Raw genomic sequence first — 22,109 nt, 5'->3', positions numbered from 1 at the left:
TCCAACTTCACTGTCTGCACCTCTAGCGGCCTGGTGATGTTTTTCACCCTTTTTGTGTGAAATGACTTTGGAAACATTGGACTCGAACCCAAGTTTAATTCGATGCATGTTTTTGACTGATACAAATATCCATGGAAAAATAATTATTCAGCAATTTATAAAATAATTTATTCTTTTTGCTAAATAAAATTACTAGACAAAAACAAATATCCTTCTAAAATAAATAAACCACCATTGAAAAGACCTCCGTCCTGCTTAGCTTAAAACAATATAAAAAGCATAACAGTATAATGCAAAACATTTTCATAATAGTGCATTTAGTGCAAACAAAAAGTCTGTAGAAAAGTTGTAAACATAAACACTTGTGCCTTAAAGGCCATGACTGTACAGGTGTAGTGAAAAAAATATTGAACTAGCTGACAATTAGCTCACTTCTCATTAATTCTGTACAACATTTGTTCCTCACATCAGTCCACTTATTTTTCATGATGGAGAAAATATTTTACACAAACCCACTAGAAGAAGGGATGCTGAGAACAAAGGGTACAATAGCCTGGATGTTGGGGATGTCAGCTGCTGAAAAACTTGCATCCACCTCTCTATCTGTCTATCTGTCTATCTATCTATCTGTCTATCTGTCTGTCTATCTATCTATCTATCTATCTATCTATCTATCTATCTATCTATCTATCTATCTATCTATCTATCTATCTATCTATCTATCTATCTATCTATCTATCTATCTATCTATCTATCTATCTATCTATCTATCTATCTATCTATCTATCTATCTATCTATCTATCTATCTATCTATCTATCTATCTATCTATCTATCTATCTATCTATCTATCTATCTATCTATCCACGTTGTTTCAGCTTTCACGGTGTCCGTAGATCTCCTGCGACAGAAGCACGGCGCGCTGTACAAACACGGGCCTTTTTTGTCGCGTAAGCGGCGAGGAGACGCTGGGGAAACCGTATCTGATGGGAAAACGCGAATCGACGTAACACCTGTATCTACCCTTAGCAACGGTACCTGCTGGCCAATGAGATGAGCCGAAATATTCTGTCAGCTCATTGGTCACAGAGCAGGATATGGCTGGTAATGAATTTACCGTAATGTTAAATATAAAGCACCCCATCATTTATTGATTCTATTGACATTTTAATGAAGATGTTTGATCCACCTAATAATACGGGTTTCAGCTCAAAACGGGACGTGTACTTTTTATTCTAAATACGGGACGATTCCGTTTTTCAAGGGACGGTTGGAAACTCTAGTTCCAACTACAGGGGGATCACACTCCTCAGTCTCCCAGGTAAGGCCTATGCCAGGGTATTGGAGAGGAGAGTCGGGCCGATAGTCAAACCTCGGCTTCAGGAGAAGCAGTGTGGTTTTCGTCCCGGCCGTGGAACACTGGACCAGCTCTATACCCTCTACAGGGTGCTCGAGGGTTCATGGGAGTTTGCCCAACCGGTTCACATGTGTTTTGTGGGCCTGGAGAAGGCATTCGACTGTGTCCCTCGTGATGCCCTGTGGGGGCTGCTCCAGGAGTATGGAATCGGTGGCCGTTTATTAGGGGCCATCCGGTCCCTGTACGAGCGGAGCAGGAGTTTAGTCCGCATTGCCGGCACTGAGTCGGACCTGTTCCTGGTGCATGTTGGACTCCGGCAGGGCTGCCCTTTGTCATCGGTCCTGTTCATAACTTTTATGGACAGGATTTCTAGACACAGCCAAGGGCCGGAGGGGGTCTGGTTTGGGGACCAGTGGATTTTGTCTCTTCTTTTTGCAGATGACGTGGTCCTGCTGGCCCCCTCTAGCTAAGACCTACAGCAGGCGCTGTGGCGGTTCGCAGCCAAGTCTGAAGCGGCTGGGATGAAGATCAGCTCCTCCAAGGTACTCGCCATGGTACTCGACCGGAAAAGGGTGGCTTGTCCTCTACAGGTTGGAGGGGAGTTCCTGCCTCAAGTGGAGGAGTTTAAGTATCTCGGGGTCTTGTTCACGAGTGGGGGAAAAATGGAGCGGGAGATCGACAGACGGATCGGTGCGGTTGCCGCAGTAATGGGGGCGCTGGGCCGGTCCGTTGTGGTGAAGAGAGAGCTGAGCCGAAAAGCAAAGCTCTCAATTTACCGGTCGGTCTACGTTCCTACCCTCACCTATGGCCATGAACTTTGGGTCATGACCGAAAGAACGAGATCCCAGATACAAGCGGCTGAAATGAGCTTCCTCTGTAGGGTGGCCGGGCACTCCCTTAGAGATAGGGTGAGGAGCTCGGAGTAGAGCTGCTGCTCCTCCACATCGAGAGGAGCCAGTTGAGGTGGCTCGGGCATCTATACCGGATGCCTCCTGGACGCCTCCTTCGGGAGATGTTCCAGACACGTCCCACCGGGAGGAGGCCCAGGGGACGGCCCAGGACACGCTGGAGGGACTATGTCTCTCGGCTGGCCTGGGAAAGCCTTGGGCTCCCCCTAGAGGAGCTGGAGGGGAGGTGTCTGTGTCTGGGGAGAGGGAAGTCTGGGCGTCTCTGCTGAGTCTGCTGCCCCCGCGACCCGGTCCCAGATAAGCGGAAGACGACGTGTACGAGTACGAGTATAAAATTATACAGGGCTGTAAAAAGTATTTGCCCCCGTACAGAGCTCTTGTTTTTGTTTTTTTCACAAAGGTCTGTCTCACATTTGTCAAAAAAACATCTTAATGATTTCCACGACTTTTAGGAAAATATTCTCTGGACAAATATAACAAACGTGGAGCTTTCTGGACAGTGTGCATCCCATTATATTTGGTGCAAAGCTAACAGCATTTCAAACAAAGATCATACCAGTCATCAAACATGGTGGTGGTAATGTGATGGTCTGGAGCTGTTTTACTTCTTCAGGACATTGGCAAAGTGTTGTAATTAGTGGAAACCTTAATTTAGCTGTCTAGCAGAAAATCCCAAAGAAGAAAGCCCGAACCATCCATTTGGGACCTTAAGCTCAAGCCCACTGACAGTAGGACAATGAATCAAAGAACACCAGATAGTCCACTTCTGAATGGTTAAATAAAAAGAATTTAAAGAAATCAAATTCCTCCACAGTGATGTAAAGGACTCATCGCCTGTTATTGAGATTTTAGATGTTGTAACATCAGTTATTAGATTTAAGGAGCAAATACTTTTTCACATAGGGGCTTGTTGGTTTGGGTAGCTTTTGCACTTAATAAATGAAATATTTGAAAACTATATTTTTACGTACCACTTAATTCTAATTAATGATTTGAAACATTTAAGTTTTACAGGTACAGAAACATAAAAGAAACATCTAAGGGGGCAAAACCTTTTCACAGCACTGTAGGCAGAAACTGAAATACCACATGTCCATTGTAAAGTATGGTGAATGATCTGTGATGCTCTGGGCTCATTTCTTTTCCAAGGGCCCTGATTCATTTGTCAGAGTGCATGTCAGCATGAACGCCTTTAAATACCAGGACATTTATCTTATGGACTCTGTAAGAAAATGGATTTTCAAAATAAGGTTAAATTAACACAAATATTTCACCAGGCACAAAATCAACCTTCTTCCAAGACCTTCACAGTCCCCATTCCCAAATCCTGTAGAAAACCTGTGGGCAGAGTTGAGAAAAGGAGAGCATTAGAGAGGATCTATGACCATCGAGAGCGAATATGCGAAGAGGCTTGGTCAGGAAATCCTCACTCTGTATTCTCCAACCTAATGAAATGTTGTAGGAGGAGACTAAAGGGGGTTCTACAAAGTATTAGCAACAGGGGTGTCAATAATGGTGTGTGGAGATAACATTTTTCATTATATATCTTTACCAGGGATGCCAATAACAGCGGATGACGCTGTAAAAGTGATTGAAATCATGGTACATCTTTGGGATTTATCACAGTGTGATGGCTAAACAGAGCACCTTCTGTTCTGTTCATCTCTGCACTTCCTGCAGATTCTATGTCTGCCCTTGATGTTTTTCCTGGACAACAGTCGCTTCTTTGCTGCCCTTCTTGATATAGGGCTTGGGTCCTGAAAGTCATCAACTCAAGAGGACTGTCCAGAGCTTGCTGGACTCTTTTGGATGTCATGAAACTTTTTTCACTGCCTTGTTTTTTTTAGATATTTCAATGTTTTTTACACCTGATTAAAACGAATGGGACATTAGAAGCACAGGTCCATAGCCAGTATCTAAAGAAACGTTTTGGAAGACTCTTCAAAAACTTTGGGATTAAGGTTATTATCTTCATTGTGCCAAGCATAAAGAAACTAGTAATGTATTATTGTTCAACACTATATTAATATGACAGATAAATTAAACGATCATAGAAATAACTTTATTCAAAACAGTCTTTTCAAATGGCACTTTGATTTAATACTGCTATCAGAAATCAACATGTTTGTAAAGAAATGGTGGGAACATGTCTTCAGGAATGAACTTTGGTGACATTGCAAAATGAAGGAAGGTCACTCCAGAGCTCTTCTTTATTCAACACCTTTCATGAACTCCAGGAACTCTGTCAGAGACAAAAAAAAACAGAATCTGTTAAACCAAATTTTAGAAAGACATGAGCAGTTCAGTTTGTACAGCTCTTACTTCACTTCGCTATACTTTAGTGACTTCCTGTTCCAAGCTAATCCCTAACTTTGATTGAACTTTAGCTCTAACCCAAACCAGGACTCTAGAAATGCCATGCTGATCCATCAGAAATGGTCTTTAATCCCAGCACAAACTATTGCTTCCAGTGTCACAGATTATACCAAATCAATTCAATAAAACAGAGGCCTTAGTCATTGCACCCCCATCTTTTGCAGGAAGATGGTGATGGTGATGGTGGGGGGGTGTAGTATAGGAAATACCGCCAATGATATGTAAGACTCCATATTGGGTTATAAATCTGAGGGCTTTTGTTTGACCTCATACTGCTAAAACATTCTATATTTTGTTCTCAGTCGTACACTGATGAGGTTATCACTGGCAAATATGGGTTTTTAGCCAAACATGCTTAACTTCCACATGGTGGCAGACTGGTAGTCAAATTTCCAGGCTCTTGACTGGAAGATCACTACTCTGCAGCCCAAACTCAGCCATCCTGGACTAAGTATGTAAAATTAATTACACTATGAGTCACCAATAATTGTGTTTTGCATCATTATTTAGAGTTGTGAGACATTTGGTTTGTTACATACCATCATAATCAATCTTTCCATCATTGTTTTTGTCTCCATCTTTCATCAGCTCCTCAATGTCATCTTCAGTGATGGGTTCTCCAGTGGATTCTAGCATGCTCTTCAGTTCTTCTAAGTCAATGTAACCATCTCCATTCCTTAACAAAATGTATATCACTGCTTTAAAGTTGTTTAAGGTTCAGTCATTCTTCTAATCTATATGACTAAGTCAGCGTTTCTTTGCATTTCTTCTACCTCTTGGAGAGAATGAAAATTCAAGCCAAACCTACTTGTCAAACATGCGGAAAAGCTCAGCCAGCTCCTCTTCTGATTTCCCTTTGCTTTCTTCCTTCATGCATCGGACCATCATAACCAAGAATTCATCAAAATCTACCGTGCCACTGCCTGTGAGCATAAAGCATGGTATTCTAGAACTACTTGTATCTGGGTAGTATAACTTAGCAGTTCTACCTTTAAATGATGCAATAAAACAAAAAAGGTCCATAAAGTTCAAACGAGACCATATGACATACCATCCTCATCCACTTCATCGATCATCTCCTGTAACTCCTCAGGAGTTGGATTTTGTCCGAGCATTCTCATCACCTTCCCCAACTCCTTTGTGCTGATGCAGCCATCTTCAGCATCCTGAATGAAGATGTCAAAGGCCGCCTTGAATTCTAAAAGAAATACAGCATCACATGTTTGAGGACCCGGATATTCTGGTGAGACGTGGGTCTAATAGAACAAGACATGTAGATCAGGGTGAAAATACATTGACAGGTGAGGATATGATGACTATGAAAATTAAAAAAATTAAATGTATATGACCAAAAGTTAATATCTTCTAACCAGGTATTTCTAGAGCTTCTGGGCCCTTTCTGGTATCTGTGAGACCAGGTGACTGCATAGTGCAGTCACTTCTAATGTGGAGCTGCTTCTTCACAACATGGTATTGAATGGCATTTCATGTAAGCATCGTTACAATGATGGGTCACTGTGACATGTGTACGGCCTACAAGTAAGCTTAGCAAACCCCGTTGCGACTGGACAAATTTTTGTGGGGATCCGAGGAGTGACTTTTTGAATGGTTTTACAAAGGAAAAACTAGCGCAAAAATTGAGCAAAGATTAGATATGTGAAACATTTATCATTCAAGAATAGCAACTGGAAAACCTTGCCTCCAAATACCCATCTATCCTCCTATTGACTTGTACCTATCCAAGACTAGGTCAGGGAGGCAATAAGTTTAGGAGAAAACCCTAATAAACCCTTTTCTAGAGGTACTGTCTAACTCCTCCCATGGTGTTCCTGGATGAAAAGGGATGTATACGTAGTCCTTATAGAGAGTCCTGGGTATGCCATGGGGTCTCTCATTAGTAGGACTTACCGGGAAAAACCTCAAAAAGAGTTGACCAGGAGGCATCCAGGTCAGATACAAAAAACAACTCTACAGACTTTTCAAGAACCAGCTCTAGCTCTGCTTCACACTCCAGAACCAAAACTCCACACCTTTTCTCTAAAACTGAACCTGGTAGGTATGGCTGGCCTTCTGTACGTGTTTGGACTATTGGACTAAGATGGTTTTATTTCCATAGACCCTAAAAAGTAAGATGTGTACAAAACTACCTAAGTCCCAGTGAAAGCAGGGAGCAAAAACACCTGGAATGCTGTAGGGGGTGCTATTGATCTACTGTAGTGTGCCACCTTTATTACAGGGGTGTTACTGATGTTAGGAGTCCCACAGCACTGCCAAGTCTAGTAACAAGAGAAAGTTTTCAGTGTGAAGCTTCTTCTGCTGAGTCTGTTTAAAGACATAGACGGAAGTCCTGAATTAAAACACAGGTGTCCTGTCCTCAGTGAGTAGGCCCATAATGTTGGGTCAATGATGACGTCTAGAGGAGCTGAGGATCATCCTTACATCAAACATGGAAAGAAATTAGATCTGACTCCTTACGCTTCCAGACAACTGTTAGAAGACTCAATCAATGAAACAAGTAATCCTTTTTCTTTATCGCTCTTTAGTAATTTTTGTAGATTAGAGATATTATTAGTATTAAACAGTTCATGCAGACAAACAACATAATAAATGTCATCAGTGTTTTAGGTCAGTTTCCTCACCATTTTTCTGCTCCTCTGTCAAGTTCTCTACCTGTAGAGGAAAAACAGTTATTCTCTCTGTTCTACTGTTTATCCACCTCTTAATACCCCTGTGGTGAAGTAGAACATCAGTTCTCCTGGTGATAATATTCTTAGTTTAGCTGCACAGTAATGTGACACTAGTTTCTTCACTTGCTGCTATTCTTGTGAGGTTTGCAGAGCTTAAGTGGTGAGCTGTTCCTCACCAGCTGTTCATTGTTCTGATGTCAGTCACAGAAACCTGACCTCATCACAGCAGACTCTCTCTGCTCTATCTGCTCTTTTTAAATAGATTTTATAATTGTATTCTCACCAAAAGTTTGATTTTGTACTGTTACAAAATGGTTGATGCAGTAAGAGTAAAAATTAAAGGATTTTCTTTTTTCTATTTTCTTTTTTGAGATGTTTGACCTTAGTGTAGGTGATTGCAACAAGATTTAATTTATAACTGTTTGCAAGTAATTTCTCTACAAATATCCAGTGAATATCACCCTCTTTTTACCTTTGAATGGAACCATTAACTGGAATAGCCTCTAAATCAAAGCCATTATCTGAAGCTGAACTTCCCACCATAAAGGAGAGTAAATCAGCTGATCATAACATAAATTATCAGCACTTACCGCTGCTTTATATACGTCATCCATGACTGCTGGTCCGTTCTGGACTCGGTCACACGGCTACCTTCAGAACCAGGACAAGCTCTGTCAGGAATATGTTCCTCAGTCTGTTATGTTGGCTCATGTGGCACAAAAAAAATGTTCTGGCCCAACTTTCATTATCCTATAATGTTGGAGGGAGGGAGCAGTGACAATGAAAAAGAGAGGCCATCTATAAATGGAAGGTAGCAGAAGAAACCTAAAAATAGCAAAACACTGTGTGTAGCCTTCAGGTTTGGTATTACATTAGGGGGGTTCATTCCTAAATATTAAATTGGGAATTTTACAGCAAAGATAAATGATTAAATGAAAGTGTATATTTTGTCTGAGTGGTCAATGAAACTGTTTCTCCCCCCAGATGTTAGAGATCAATCAGCACTTTGACAGGAAAAGCACCTGTCAGATCTCATGACCTGGAAACAGCAGGAAGACCTGCTTAGGAAATCAGTTTGACTTATTTGTGGGATGCATCCTACCACCAGAATACATCCAAAGTCACAATGGTAACCCATGTTGTACTGTAAAATCCAGTTTATATCTACTGGTAAAAAGTTATCTATCTAAAGAAGTCCAGCTGATTGCATGAAGTCAATGAGTTTGCAGCAGAAACCTCTACCAGAACCATGGGAGAAGCCATCTGCTGTGTTTGAGAAGACAGAGCAGACACACCGAAAACACAGAAGCACTGAACCAGGAGTTGCCAGTTTAACAATAAGCTTTATCAAAAAGGAAAGTTTTAAGCCTAGCCTTAAAAGTAGACAGGGTGTCTGCCTCACGGACTAAAACTGGGAGCTGGTTCCACAGGAGAGGAGCCTGATAACTAAAGGATCTGCCTTCCATTCTACTTCTAGATACTCTAGGAACCACCAGTAAACCTGCAGTCTGAAAACGAAGTGCTCTGTTAGGAACATATGGACCAATCAGATCTCTGAAATAAAACGGATTTTCATAATTATACAGTAAGTTTCAGAAATGTACAGTAGGATAGGAACTTTCTGGTTACATGGCGTCATAACTCTAGTGAAACATATCAATGGAGGATACTTTTAGGCACAATAACAGGCCAAAATGGTGCGCAGGAAAAATTCTCAATTTGAATATTGTCAGAAAAAGAAAAAGGCATTATTCCTTTAAAATTCATTGGTGGTTATATGCCTGAGGATCTGTCCTGACAACAGAAAAGGCCAAGAGAGCATATCTTCACCTGAACGTCCACAGAATGCTCAAGAGGAACAACTTGATGGGAAAGCTGCAGGTGGCTTTCTGCACTGTGACCATCAAAACAACATGCAGTCTGAGGGGCTGCACTGGCTGCATTAACATGCTTTACAAAGAATCATCTATCAAGTCTACAGCCTTATTGGCTGTTACTCCCTCATTCTCAGTTAAATGGTCACCTCATCATAGACACCCAGAGCAAAAAAAGACTTAGCGCTAAAGCTCTGTCAAAAACGTGAGCCCATAAAATCATGTTTTTTCCCATTTTCAGAATTTCTCTAAATGATATACCAATAGATAGATAGATAGATAGATAGATAGATAGATTGATGTAGTACAGCAAAAATTGGCACTGCCAAGTTCACTGTAATTGGAAATGGAAATCTGACTTATTCTTAAATAAAAAATACCCTCTTCACGGCTGAATATTTTTTGATCTGGGCCTATGAGTATTTCAAATTTAGAACTGACAATAGTTACACAGATGGAGCTATTTTCAGCGTGTGTCCTTGACAAAAAATAGTTGTCCTTTTGAAATGGGGAGGGTGACATAGGGTTTATTGCAATAAATCTCTGAGACTTGCACTATGCAACTCAGATGGCAAAGAGCAGCAGCTGGACAGCTTACAGACCCTCTAAGCTCTAGAGGGGTGGCTATGTGTGCATGAAGAACTGCTTTTTACTACTTAAAGTATTCCAAATAATTAAAGCTAATCGCATTCATTATGCATGTGTTACTTCCAGGCCAGACTAATTTATTATCAGGATATCCAAGTGGCTTTTTGCAAAGCTTCCAGCTAATCTAAAATGCCATAGTCAAGAGTTCTGATGGTAATCATTGAAAGAAATCATATTTCTCCACTTTTAACATCTTCTTATATGAAAGGTTTTAACCTGACTTCTTTCACACAGGACCTGGCAAACTTATTGGCAAACCCGGTAAAAATGTGTAAAAAAAACTTAGAAATAATATTTTATTGATGTAGCAAAATCTCCAGCTGAACAATTTAAAAAATCCACCTTTTAATTTGAGAAGATTTATACAGCAGAGAAAAACCACATCAAGAAAAAAAACAATTTAAAACCACAAGCATCACACTTTTAGGCTCCCCTGCTGTTAATTCATTGAACAACCCTCTTTTTACCAATAGTACAGTCTTCTCCTGTAGCATTTAATAATGTTAGAACATTCAGTCAGTTGTGTCTTACAACACTAACTAAAACTTCCCAGATATTCCGATCTGAAAAATAAAATGAACATGAAAAATGCTCACCGGTATTGATTTTAGTGTTGTTTGTGTCAGTAACTTTGGTGCTACTGAGTTTGTAAAACATACCAGAACACACTTCTGACCGACAAAAGAAAGTACATAATAAAAATCATACAAGGTTTTCTTTTTTTTCACAAACAAATCTGAATGTTGTGGCATGGATTTCTATTCAGCCACCCTGAGTTAATATTTTGAAGAAAAAAAGTCTTTTGGAGTATGTGTCCACCAGCTTTGCACATGTAGAGGTTGAAGTTTTGGTCCGAAACAGCTCAAGCCTGGTCAGATTGGTTGGACAGTATCTGTGAACATCAATTGTCAAATCTTTCAACAGATTCTCAGTAGGATTTTGGTGTGGACTTTGACTGGGCCATTCTGGCACATGAATCTGCTTTACTCTAAACCATTCCACTGTAGCTCTGGCTGTATGTTTACGGTCATTGCCCTGTTGAACAGTGAACCTCCTGCAGGGTCTCAAGGCTTTTGCAGGTTACAACTGGTTTTCTTCTAGAATTGTTCTCTATTTAGCTCCACCCATCTTCACATCAACTCTGAAAAACTTCACTGTTGCTGCTGAAGAAAAGCATCTCCCACTGCATGATGGTACCAACACTATGTATCACAGTTGGGATGATGCAGTATCTTCATTGTGATGTGTTTTATATTTAAGCCAGCAAATAACATTTTGGTTTCATCTGACCAGATCACTTTATTGCTCATCATAAATGTGTCCCCTACATGGCTTGGAGACTTTCTATGGCATTCTTTAATCATTGTGTTTCTTCTTGTCACTTTTCATAAAGGCCATATTTGTGGAGTACTAATAGTTGTCCTGTCCACAGATTCTCCTGCCTGAGCTATACATTTGGCCAGCTCCTCTAGAGGTACCTCCCTGACCTTGCTGTGTTCCTGGGTCTTCATGATGCTGTTTGTTCAGTAATGTTCTCCAACCAGGCCAGAAACAGCACAGTGAGGTTTATTAAGAGATTAAATTACACATAAGTTGGCTCTGGTTAATAATTAGGCATCTTCTGAGGGCAGTTGGTTGCACTGGACTTTATTTAGGGGCATCAGAGTAAAGGGGGCTGGATGCAAATATATGGCATACTTTTTAGATTTGTAGGTGTAAAAATATTGAAAATCGTTCATTTTCCTTCATTTTTATAGCTTTATGTTACTTTGTGTTAGCCTTTCACAAAATATTAATACACTCACCAACCACTTTATTAGTTACACCTTGCTAGTACCGGGTTGGACCCCCTTTTGCCTTCAGAACTGCTTTAATCCTTTCTGGCATAGATTCAACAAGGTACTGGAAACATTCCTCAGAGAGTTTGGTCCATATTGACATGATAGCATCACACAGATGCTGCAGATTTGTCAGCTGTACATCCATGATACAAATCTCCCGTTCCACCACATCCCAAAGGTGCTCTATTGGATTGAGATCTGGTAACTTTGGAGACCATTTGAGTCCAGTGAACTCATTGTCATGTTCAAGAAACCAGTCTGAGATGATTCGTGCTTTATGACATGGCACGTTATCCTGCTGGAAGTAACCATCAGAAGATGGGTCCACTGTGATCATAAAGGGATGGACATGGTTAGCAACAATACTCAGGTAGGCTGTGGCGTTGACACGATGGTCATTTGGTACTAAGGGGCCCAAAGTGTGCCAAGAAAATATCCCCCACACCATTACACCACCACCACCACCCTAAACCATTGATACAAGGCAGGATGAATCCATGCTTTCATGTTGTTGACGCCAAATTCTGACCCTACCATCAGAATGTTGCAGCAGAAATTGGGACTCATCAGACCAGGCAACGTTTTTTCAATCTTCTATTGTCCAATTTTGGTGAGTCTGTGTGAATTGTAGCCTCAGTTTCCTGTTCTTAGCTGACAGTAGTGGCACCCTGTATGGTCTTCTGCTGCTGTAGCCCATCCGCCTTACGGTTCGACGTGTTGTGCATTCAGAGATGCTCTTCTGCATGCCTTGGTTGTAATGAGTGGTTATTTGAGTTACTGTTACCCTTCTATCAGCTCGAACCAGTCTGGCCATTATCCTCTGACCTCTGGCATCAACAAGGCATTTGCGACCACAGAACTGCCGCTCACTGGATATTTTCTCTTTTTCAGACCATTCTCTGTAAACCCTAGAGATGGTAGTGCGTTAAAATCCCAGTAGATCAGCAGTTTCTGAAATAGTCAGACCTGCCCGTCTGGCACCAACAACCATGCCACGTTCAAAGTCACTTAAATCACCTTTTTTCCCCATTCTGATGCTCGGTTTGAACTGCAGCAGATCGTCTTGACCATGTCTACATGCCTAAATGCATTGAGTTGCTGCCATGTGATTGGCTGATTAGAAATTTGCGTTAATGAGTAGTTGGACAGGTGAACCTAATAAAGTGGCCGGTGAGTGTATATACAGGTCCTTCTCAAAATATTAGCATATTGTGATAAAGTTCATTATTTTCCATAATGTAATGATGAAAATTTAACATTCATATATTTTAGATTCATTGCACACTAACTGAAATATTTCAGGTCTTTTATTGTCTTAATACGGATGATTTTGGCATACAGCTCATGAAAACCCAAAATTCCTATCTCACAAAATTAGCATATCATTAAAAGGGTCTCTAAACGAGCTATGAACCTAATCATCTGAATCAACGAGTTAACTCTAAACACCTGCAAAAGATTCCTGAGGCCTTTAAAACTCCCAGCCTGGTTCATCACTCAAAACCCCAATCATGGGTAAGACTGCCGACCTGACTGCTGTCCAGAAGGCCACTATTGACACCCTCAAGCAAGAGGGTAAGACACAGAAAGACATTTCTGAACGAATAGGCTGTTCCCAGAGTGCTGTATCAAGGCACCTCAGTGGGAAGTCTGTGGGAAGGAAAAAGTGTGGCAGAAAACGCTGCACAACGAGAAGAGGTGACCGGACCCTGAGGAGGATTGTGGAGAAGGGCCGATTCCAGACCTTGGGGGACCTGCGGAAGCAGTGGACTGAGTCTGGAGTAGAAACATCCAGAGCCACCGTGCACAGGTGTGTGCAGGAAATGGGCTACAGGTGCCACATTCCCCAGACCTGGGCTACAGAGAAGCAGCACTGGACTGTTGCTCAGTGGTCCAAAGTACTTTTTTCGGATGAAAGCAAATTCTGCATGTCATTCGGAAATCAAGGTGCCAGAGTCTGGAGGAAGACTGGGGAGAAGGAAATGCCAAAATGCCAGAAGTCCAGTGTCAAGTACCCACAGTCAGTAATGGTCTGGGGTGCCGTGTCAGCTGCTGGTGTTGGTCCACTGTGTTTTATCAAGGGCAGGGTCAATGCAGCTAGCTATCAGGAGATTTTGGAGCACTTCATGCTTCCATCTGCTGAAAAGCTTTATGGAGATGAAGATTTCATTTTTCAGCACGACCTGGCACCTGCTCACAGTGCCAAAACCACTGGTAAATGGTTTACTGACCATGGTATCACTGTGCTCAATTGGCCTGCCAACTCTCCTGACCTGAACCCCATAGAGAATCTGTGGGATATTGTGAAGAGAACGTTGAGAGACTCAAGACCCAACACTCTGGATGAGCTAAAGGCCGCTATCGAAGCATCCTGGGCCTCCATAAGACCTCAGCAGTGCCACAGGCTGATTGCCTCCATGCCACGCCGCATTGAAGCAGTCATTTCTGCCAAAGGATTCCCGACCAAGTATTGAGTGCATAACTGTACATGATTATTTGAAGGTTGACGTTTTTTGTATTAAAAACACTTTTCTTTTATTGGTCGGATGAAATATGCTAATTTTGTGAGATAGTAATTTTGGGTTTTCATGAGCTGTATGCCAACATCATCCGTATTAAGACAATAAAAGACCTGAAATATTTCAGTTAGTGTGCAATGAATCTAAAATATATTAATATTAAATTTTCATCATTACATTATAGAAAATAATGAACTTTATCACAATATGCTAATTTTTTGAGAAGGACCTGTATATCCTCTGGAAACCCATTCTTTCCACACCTCTTTCTCCTGCATTGAACGGAAACAGTGTTACTGCCCTCTGTTATCTCTAGGACCAAATGTTACGCCCATTGAAACCGGATTGACCCGTTTCATTTAGTAATTTGAAAGTCCGTGCTGCCACCAAGCGGTCATTAACTGTTGTAGATGTGCTAAATTAAATCCATGGAGCTGTGAATGTGGATGTTTCCTTTCAGCAGCCCCTGTGTGTAATGGTGCAGGGTTTCTTTAACTGGTGGCAGTGGAAAACAATTAAAGCAAATGAATGGAACAACTCTAGATCTAAGCTTTTCAGGAACTTCTTAACACTTAATACAAACCATGTTTTTGATTCAAAAAGCTCATTCATAAGTTTTTATTATTGTTTTCATTATAGGTTTCTTTGCATAGTGCTGTCATAAAATGATTAGATATAAGACTAATTTGTCAGCAGGTGTTCTGGCGTTGACAGGCTTATACCACATTTATACAGGACACATGAACGCCTCCATACACACACAGGTTCTGGATATGTTATTTACAGGGTTTGGACAATGAAACTAAAACACCTGGTTTTAGACCACAATAATTTATTAGTATGGTGTAGGGCCTCCTTTTGCGGCCAATACAGCATCAATTCGTCTTGGGAATGACATATACAAGTTCTGCACAGTGGTCAGAGGGATTTTAAGCCATTCTTCTTGCAGGATAGTGGCCAGGTCACTACCTGATACTGGTGGAGGAAAACGTTTCCTGACTCGCTCCTCCAAAACACCCCAAAGTGACTCAATAATATTTAGATCTGGTGACTGTGCAGGCCATGGGAGATGTTCAACTTCACTTTCATGTTCATCAAACCAATCTTTCACCAGTCTTGCTGTGTGTATTGGTGCATTGTCATCCTGATACACGGCACCGCCTTCAGGATACAATGTTTGAACCATTGGATGCACATGGTCCTCAAGAATGGTTCGGTAGTCCTTGGCAGTGACGCGCCCATCTAGCACAAGTATTGGGCCAAGGGAATGCCATGATATGGCAGCCCAAACCATCACTGATCCACCCCCATGCTTCACTCTGGGCATGCAACAGTCTGGGTGGTACGCTTCTTTGGGGCTTCTCCACACCGTAACTCTCCTGGATGTGGGGAAAACAGTAAAGGTGAACTCATCAGAGAACAATACATGTTTCACATTGTCCACAGCCCAAGATTTGCGCTCCTTGCACCATTGAAACCAACGTTTGGCATTGGCATGAGTGACCAAAGGTTTGGCTATAGCAGCCCGGCCGTGTATATTGACCCTGTGGAGCTCCTGACGGACAGTTCTGGTGGAAACAGGAGAGTTGAGGTGCACATTTAATTCTGCCGTGATTTGGGCAGCCGTGGTTTTATGTTTTTTGGATACAATCCGGGTTAGCACCCGAACATCCCTTTCAGACAGCTTCCTCTTGCGTCCACAGTTAATTCTGTTGGATGTGGTTCGTCCTTCTTGGTGGTATGCTGACATTACCCTGGATACCGTGGCTCTTGATACATCACAAAGACTTGCTGTCTTGGTCACAGATGCGCCAGCAAGATGTGCACCAACAATTTGTCCTCTTTTGAACTCTGGTATGTCACCCATAATGTTGTGTGCATTTCAATATTTTGACCAAAACTGTGCTCTTACCCTGCTAATTGAACCTTCACACTCTGCTCTTACTGGTGCAATGTGCAATCAATGAAGACTGGTTACCAGGCTGGTCCAATTTAGCCATGAAACTTCCCACACTAAAATGACAGGTGTTTCAGTTTCATTGTCCAACCCAAAATGTGATCTAATGCTATGGTTTTCAGAAAGTTAAGCTGAAGAGATTTGAAAATCATAATATTAAAATTATTATATGTTCTTTGCTCTAATTATGTAGTTATTTGGAGGACTCTGAGAAAAAAATCAAGATCTTACATTCATTTTTAATTTGTAATTTTATATATTATCATATTCTTTGTCAAACTGGGCAGTCCAACAGTGGTTCCAGAAGCTCTGTGCTCTTTTTTTTAACCTGGAAGTAGAACCCCAACTGTGACAGCAGAAGCTGACAGCGACCAGCTTTGCTCTGATTCTATGACCCTTAAGTCAAGACAGATTTTCATCTGATTGGACCGCTGATGGCGCGTCTGACCTACAATTTGCTTCATTCTTTTTGCCATCTCCATGGGCAAAGGTTTCCATGGGAACAAGCCCTGGGCTCCTTTAATCTCTTGTTTTGCAGCCCTCGCTCATCTGGAGGCAGGCTGGATTCCTTTTTGTCAAGCTCATATTCTTCTGCTCTATTTCCTCACCAGAGCTCTCCCTCCCTTCCTTTCTGTCTCTTCCTTTCCTTCTCCCACTCTAATGTCAGCATTACTTCTGAGTCTTTCTTCTGACTCATGGTCTTCAGTTCATTCCAGTTTTCAGTTACGAAACGGCTCATGTTGATCAGCTGGAGAGTCTCTGCTTATTTGGCCACCATGAAGCTGAGAATCAGGTTAGGCTCTTGTTATGGGCCTTTTAGTTTAAAATTAAGGCTAAAGATATATATATATAGATTTATAGGTTTTCCAGATGATATATTGATTTCATTAAACTGAAAAATGAACTTCGTCGGCACACATATTTTAATTTATTGGATATGACTAAATATGTCTGTATATGTGTGTACATATAGTTTTTATTGTGAACCACAAACCATATAGCAACAGCCTACTCTGATTCACAGCTTCATGGTGCATATGGCATGTATTTCTATTTATGTACTTTGTTTAATTTATACTATAAACTATATATAAAAACTATATATACTTATACAGTTGTATATACTTATATACTTATTAATGTCTACTTTCAGTTTAGTTTATTTATATTTATAATTTATTATATTTTATCTGGAAGAATGCAGTTATATATGCTGGACATAGAGTACATCTTAAGTTCTGCACATCGAGTAAACAGCTGTGTTTAAAGCAGTGTATAGCTACATAAAACCATCATTGTGAAATATGAAGTTAAACCTGTGAAGAAAATAAAGTTATTTATTTTAAAAGTTCCAGTGACCCCCCTCCCATTCATTTGGTTGCTCCCAAATGCCGTGAACGGCAGCAGGATCCCAGCCATGATCCCTTCTGTCGCTGATAATGACGAGGATAATGCTCCATGTTCCTGAATGAATTTACAGCCAGTGTTCCGCTGCTGGACGGATGCGTCGCTTTCTTCCTTCCTTCCTTTACTTCTTTTTTTTAAATTTTACACTCAAATGCACGGGATGACTCTCATTATGGACATCGTATGTTTTCTATGGATGCTGCCGTCGGTATGGGCTGTAGAAGGTAAGCCGGAGTCTGGCTGCTCGGATGTGCGGAGAGAAGCGCAGAGTGGAAGCGACACATAGATACATATAGATCTATGGTTGCATTAAAAGCGCTCCGTGTTTTATCAGGAAGAAGCCTGCATGTGAAAAACATTCAAGCTGGAAACATTCAGTGCATTTATTATGGTTTCTTCTTCATCTTCATCATTATTATTTTGCAGCAGTTTCTGTTACTTCAACATGTGACCATATGAGCCTCATTTTAAAGATTTCTAGAGATTTAGGGCTTAAATGGAGTAGCCATGTCAGCTTGCTAAATGAGGACCCAGCATGTAAAGTAACTGTTTAGCATCCAAGAATTTGGCCCTAATGAGAACAGAGACCAAGGAAACAAATGTGGAGGTTATTCATTGCATCCAGGACTGCCTATAGGTAAGAAAGAAACTTCTAAGGATTTTCTGTACCATACATGTTTTACTTTTTATTTTTTTTTGCTTTGCTAAAATTAATTATCTGTGAAGAATTAAACACAATTTAATCCTTGTGATATTCTGCGGGCAGGTCTTTAGAAATTAATGGTTAGCAGTAAACCTTGTCCAAACACGTTTCAAATAAAACTTGAAAGCAGTGGTTATTTTTTTATTTATATAATGTTAATGTGCAGTCCCTCCTTTGGAATAGTCATCCGTAATGTGACGGAGAATTGTTGAGGACACCATCTTCTGCTAGGATTCCCCAAGACAAATTGGTCTTTAGGGAGAGTTTACACCATTTTCCTTAAGAACTGCTTTTGTCTGGGCTGGTGCCTATCTCCAGCTTGCATTTGGCAAAAGGTGATCATAGGACAACACAGAGTAACACAGGACAAACAACCATGCACACAAGGGCGATTCGCAGTAACCAGTTAACCGAACATGAATGTTTTTGGACTGCAGGAAGAAGCTGGATAGAGAGAACCCATGTAAGCCCAGGGAGAACATGTAAACTCCATGCAGAAGACCCCAGGTTGGGGTTCATAACTAGGACCTTCTTGCAGCAAGGCAACAGTGCTAACAGCTGTGCCACTGTATAGCCCAGAACATTAATAAAAGTATCTTTGACCACATTCTTCACAGTCCATTGTGAAAGCTTTCACACCCATATTTTGTGGTTTCCATGTCCATCAGATTACCCAGGATGGATGTTAGAAACAAGTCTGAAAAGAGAAATGGAGGACATAACTGATTATATGTAGCTCTGAAGGTTCAGGGAGGAATATGTTCATTACCTTTGCAGATGATGCCATCGTAGTTTAAAAGATTTCAACAGGAAACCCTTCTTAAATACCACATTGAGTACCAGACAGTGCTGGTTCCAGACTGCTCAGATCTACTCTTGCAAAGTTGCTAAGGGTGTCAAGGTAGTCTACTCCAAATCCAATTTGTAAATAGGCAAAAGTCTTACATATGTGTCAGGATTCATTGGGAGTATGTGGTACTAGAGTCACTCTTACTGGCCATCCAGCCCCTGTAGAAGCGAAACAAGAGTTGTGTCTTCAGCAAATAGTCAAACTCATTTCCAGTGAAGGCTGCACGCTTCCATGGATGCTTCATCTCAATTCTATTTGTTGTTTACGCTGACAGGATCTTGAGGCATAGTAATGAAGTGGATGTGTGGGGTTCTGGAACCTTGGGGTTGTAGCTTTGCTTTGCGCAGATGATGTTTTCTTGGCATTTTCAAGTTGTGAACCTCAATTCAAATGAACAACTGAATGGCCAGGATGAGGTCATTGATCTTGACCAAAACGTTTATGTTCAAGCAGAGGGGTTTTGGTATTTTCATGTTTTGCTTACAAGTGATGCTTGGAAGGAGAGATAAATGGACAGACAAATCATATTTTCTTCAGTTGTGAAAGTGCTGCTCCATTCTCATGGTGCTTAATAGGATGGTCTTTATTAGGTGATTGATTGAGATCCCAGATAAAATCAGCTGAAAAAGGTTTTCTCTGTTGAGTAGTAGGAGGTAGCATTAGAGATAGACTTAAGAGGAAGCCTTTCCAGGAGGAACAAAGAGTAGAGCCGTTCCGCCTTTGCATCAGAAGAAGTCAGCTGATGTTTTGAGCATCTAATTGTCACAGCTCTGATGGCCGACTTGACCCACATGCAGAGACACTCAGAGTCAACTAGAAGTTTAGATTGTTTATTTATCTTAGCTTCAAGCTCAGAAGGACTGGCCCAGAAGAACAGGAACAGGAACTGGCACACTGCAGAGAAAGGACAGGTAAGTAACTGGACCCCAGAATTTTACCTGAAGGTTCAAGGGCTTACTAGTGGGCTGCTGGGAGATCTGCCAGGGAGAGGCTCGGAGCCAGGGACGTGAAGGTGCGGTCTGCCAGCTGTTCGTAGGTACCGAGGCTGGAGGCTGGGTCGGCGGGCTCTGGAGGTAGACAGGGTTCTCTCACGCTGGGGAAGCTCACAGGAGAGTTTGCAGATCACCAGCTGAAGTGATCCAGGTTCGGGAGGGTGGCTCCGCACAGAATTTCAGAGGTTCAGATAGGTCCAAGTCCGGTCTCAGCGGCTGCACCGCGAGGGAAAGACACTCAGGCAATGAAGTGCTGGCAATCCGTCCCTTTTAAACCTCCTAGCCGATCAGCTGATGAGCTACACCTGTCCTCCCTCGACCTCCTCCGGCCAGCGGCACCTAGTGGTGGAGAAAAGTTAGCAGCAGGCAGGTAACAACTCCAGACCCTGACACTAATTATGATGCCTCTACAAAGCTACTCACAGACCATGGTGCTCCAGTGACCACTACCACCACTAAGGCCTTTCCACAGCATCTTTATTTTGTTGTTGGCTTTCTTGGTATTTCTTGAGCTTGTATTGTTTGTTCCTCTTGAGGCGGTTGCTGCTTGAGATCACAGTATCAATCATTTCTGAGTTCTTCTGCAGTTTGATGCCTACCAGAATGTCTTTTTGGTTTGGTCATCACCTGTCACTCTGAATCCTTCGGTGATCTTCTTCACCACAGTTGATGATATCTCCTGCTTTGACTGTGGGACTTTAATCCTATGCTCAGCACTGGCGTTCCGTTATATTTCAGTTACTGGTTATTCATGAATGTTCTGCCTGCCAGTACCTTACACCATGCTCTTGTGTCCTGGACTGTTTCATGTGCATCCATGTATGTCCTGCAACTTGTCTCCTGTCTGGTTTGGAGGACGCTTATTATTGCTGTTGTGCGATATGCTTGTTCTTGTGCTCCTGATTAATGAGGTGTATTTTTACATTTTGGTTGATTGTGTGTCATAGGAAGTCTGTGTAATCAACATAATGTACTTCTGGTGACAGTACTCTCTGAGTTCAAATGTGCAGAATCACAGAGAACCAGAGAATCCCTACTCTGGAGGTTGTGTTATTTCTGTGTGTGCTGATAAATAATCCATGTGGTGAACAAACGAGGTGAAGCACAATATGATAAAATATTCTGCCAATGTTTTGGTTTTAAATTAACATAGCTGATATCCTGGTAGAAGCTACCTCAAACCTCAAACATAGTTTCAGGCAACAAGACATTGAGTCTCATTGTCCACTGATGCATAAGTTTTACTGTAGCATATACTCACTGAAGCATATTTTCTTCCCCAAGGGGATCAGTAGCTTTAGACCATGTTATTTCTGCCTACTCAATCTTTAACTGACTAACACATACCCACATCCAGTCCCACAACAAGAAACACATGCATAAAGTATAAAACAATTTTTACACTTGCCTTGGAGGTCCTGAAATGTTCAGGTGCGTGGAATGCAAATGTCTGCAGGATGTGCTCCAGACTTCATGTAGAGGTTTTCCAGACTGTAAACTATCTAGAAGGTTAGTAATTGAGACAATATGAGCTTAGAATATTTAATCTTCCAGAGTGTTAACTATGACTGGGTAGGACTGCCGTTTGTTTGCCCTTTTTTACTTGTTCATAAGACACAGTGATTAGTGATGGGGCTAAGCTTTTGTATTTACAAATACAACCTATGTTAGACTAAACCCTCTTTATGGAAACATGGACTTACATGTTTCCTGGGCTGGACTTTAGGGACTGAAAGGGGCTCTAAACCAGCCTCAGTGACATATGAATCTATAAAATAAAGACAACAATCATTCATACCCCTTGCGGATTTGGTTTAAAAGTGGTTTTTAATTCTACCAAAATGTGTTTCTGTCATATGTAATCAAAAAATGCAGTTCCTGGTGAGAAATAATTAGGACTCGCACAAATTAATTCCCAATTTGTCATAATTTTGATTGCCGACTTGACCCACATGCAGAGAACACTCAGGAACAAAGAACGTTTTAATTAT

The 22,109-nt window shown here is 41.4% G+C and overlaps 2 protein-coding genes across 2 annotated transcripts in view; one reads left to right on the top strand and one right to left on the bottom strand.

Moving 5' to 3' along the window:
* Window positions 1–4,304: 4,304 nt before the first annotated feature.
* LOC124870921 (troponin C, slow skeletal and cardiac muscles-like) lies at window positions 4,305–8,063 on the bottom strand. Its single transcript, XM_047369787.1, has 6 exons — window positions 7,918–8,063; window positions 7,280–7,310; window positions 5,692–5,838; window positions 5,449–5,563; window positions 5,180–5,316; window positions 4,305–4,506 (listed from the first exon to the last, which is right to left on the bottom strand). Exons 1-6 carry the CDS (start codon window positions 7,939–7,941, stop codon window positions 4,475–4,477), a joined length of 486 nt encoding a protein of 161 aa, XP_047225743.1. The 5' UTR covers window positions 7,942–8,063; the 3' UTR covers window positions 4,305–4,474.
* A 9,555-nt stretch (window positions 8,064–17,618) lies between these two features.
* Window positions 17,619–22,109, top strand: part of LOC124876437 (ephrin type-B receptor 2-like) — a 52,936-nt gene continuing 48,445 nt past the window's right edge. Inside the window, exon 1 of the mRNA XM_047379200.1 lies at window positions 17,619–17,797. Within this exon, the coding sequence (XP_047235156.1) occupies window positions 17,635–17,797 (163 nt within the window). The 5' untranslated portion in view covers window positions 17,619–17,634. The remainder of the gene's footprint in view (window positions 17,798–22,109) is intronic.

Source organism: Girardinichthys multiradiatus, chromosome 1 (assembly GCF_021462225.1).
Source record: "Girardinichthys multiradiatus isolate DD_20200921_A chromosome 1, DD_fGirMul_XY1, whole genome shotgun sequence".
In the NCBI taxonomy this organism is placed as follows: Eukaryota; Metazoa; Chordata; class Actinopteri; order Cyprinodontiformes; family Goodeidae; genus Girardinichthys; species Girardinichthys multiradiatus.
The sequence above is the reverse complement of the archived record's forward strand: the minus strand, read 5'-3'. Positions and strand labels throughout refer to the sequence as shown.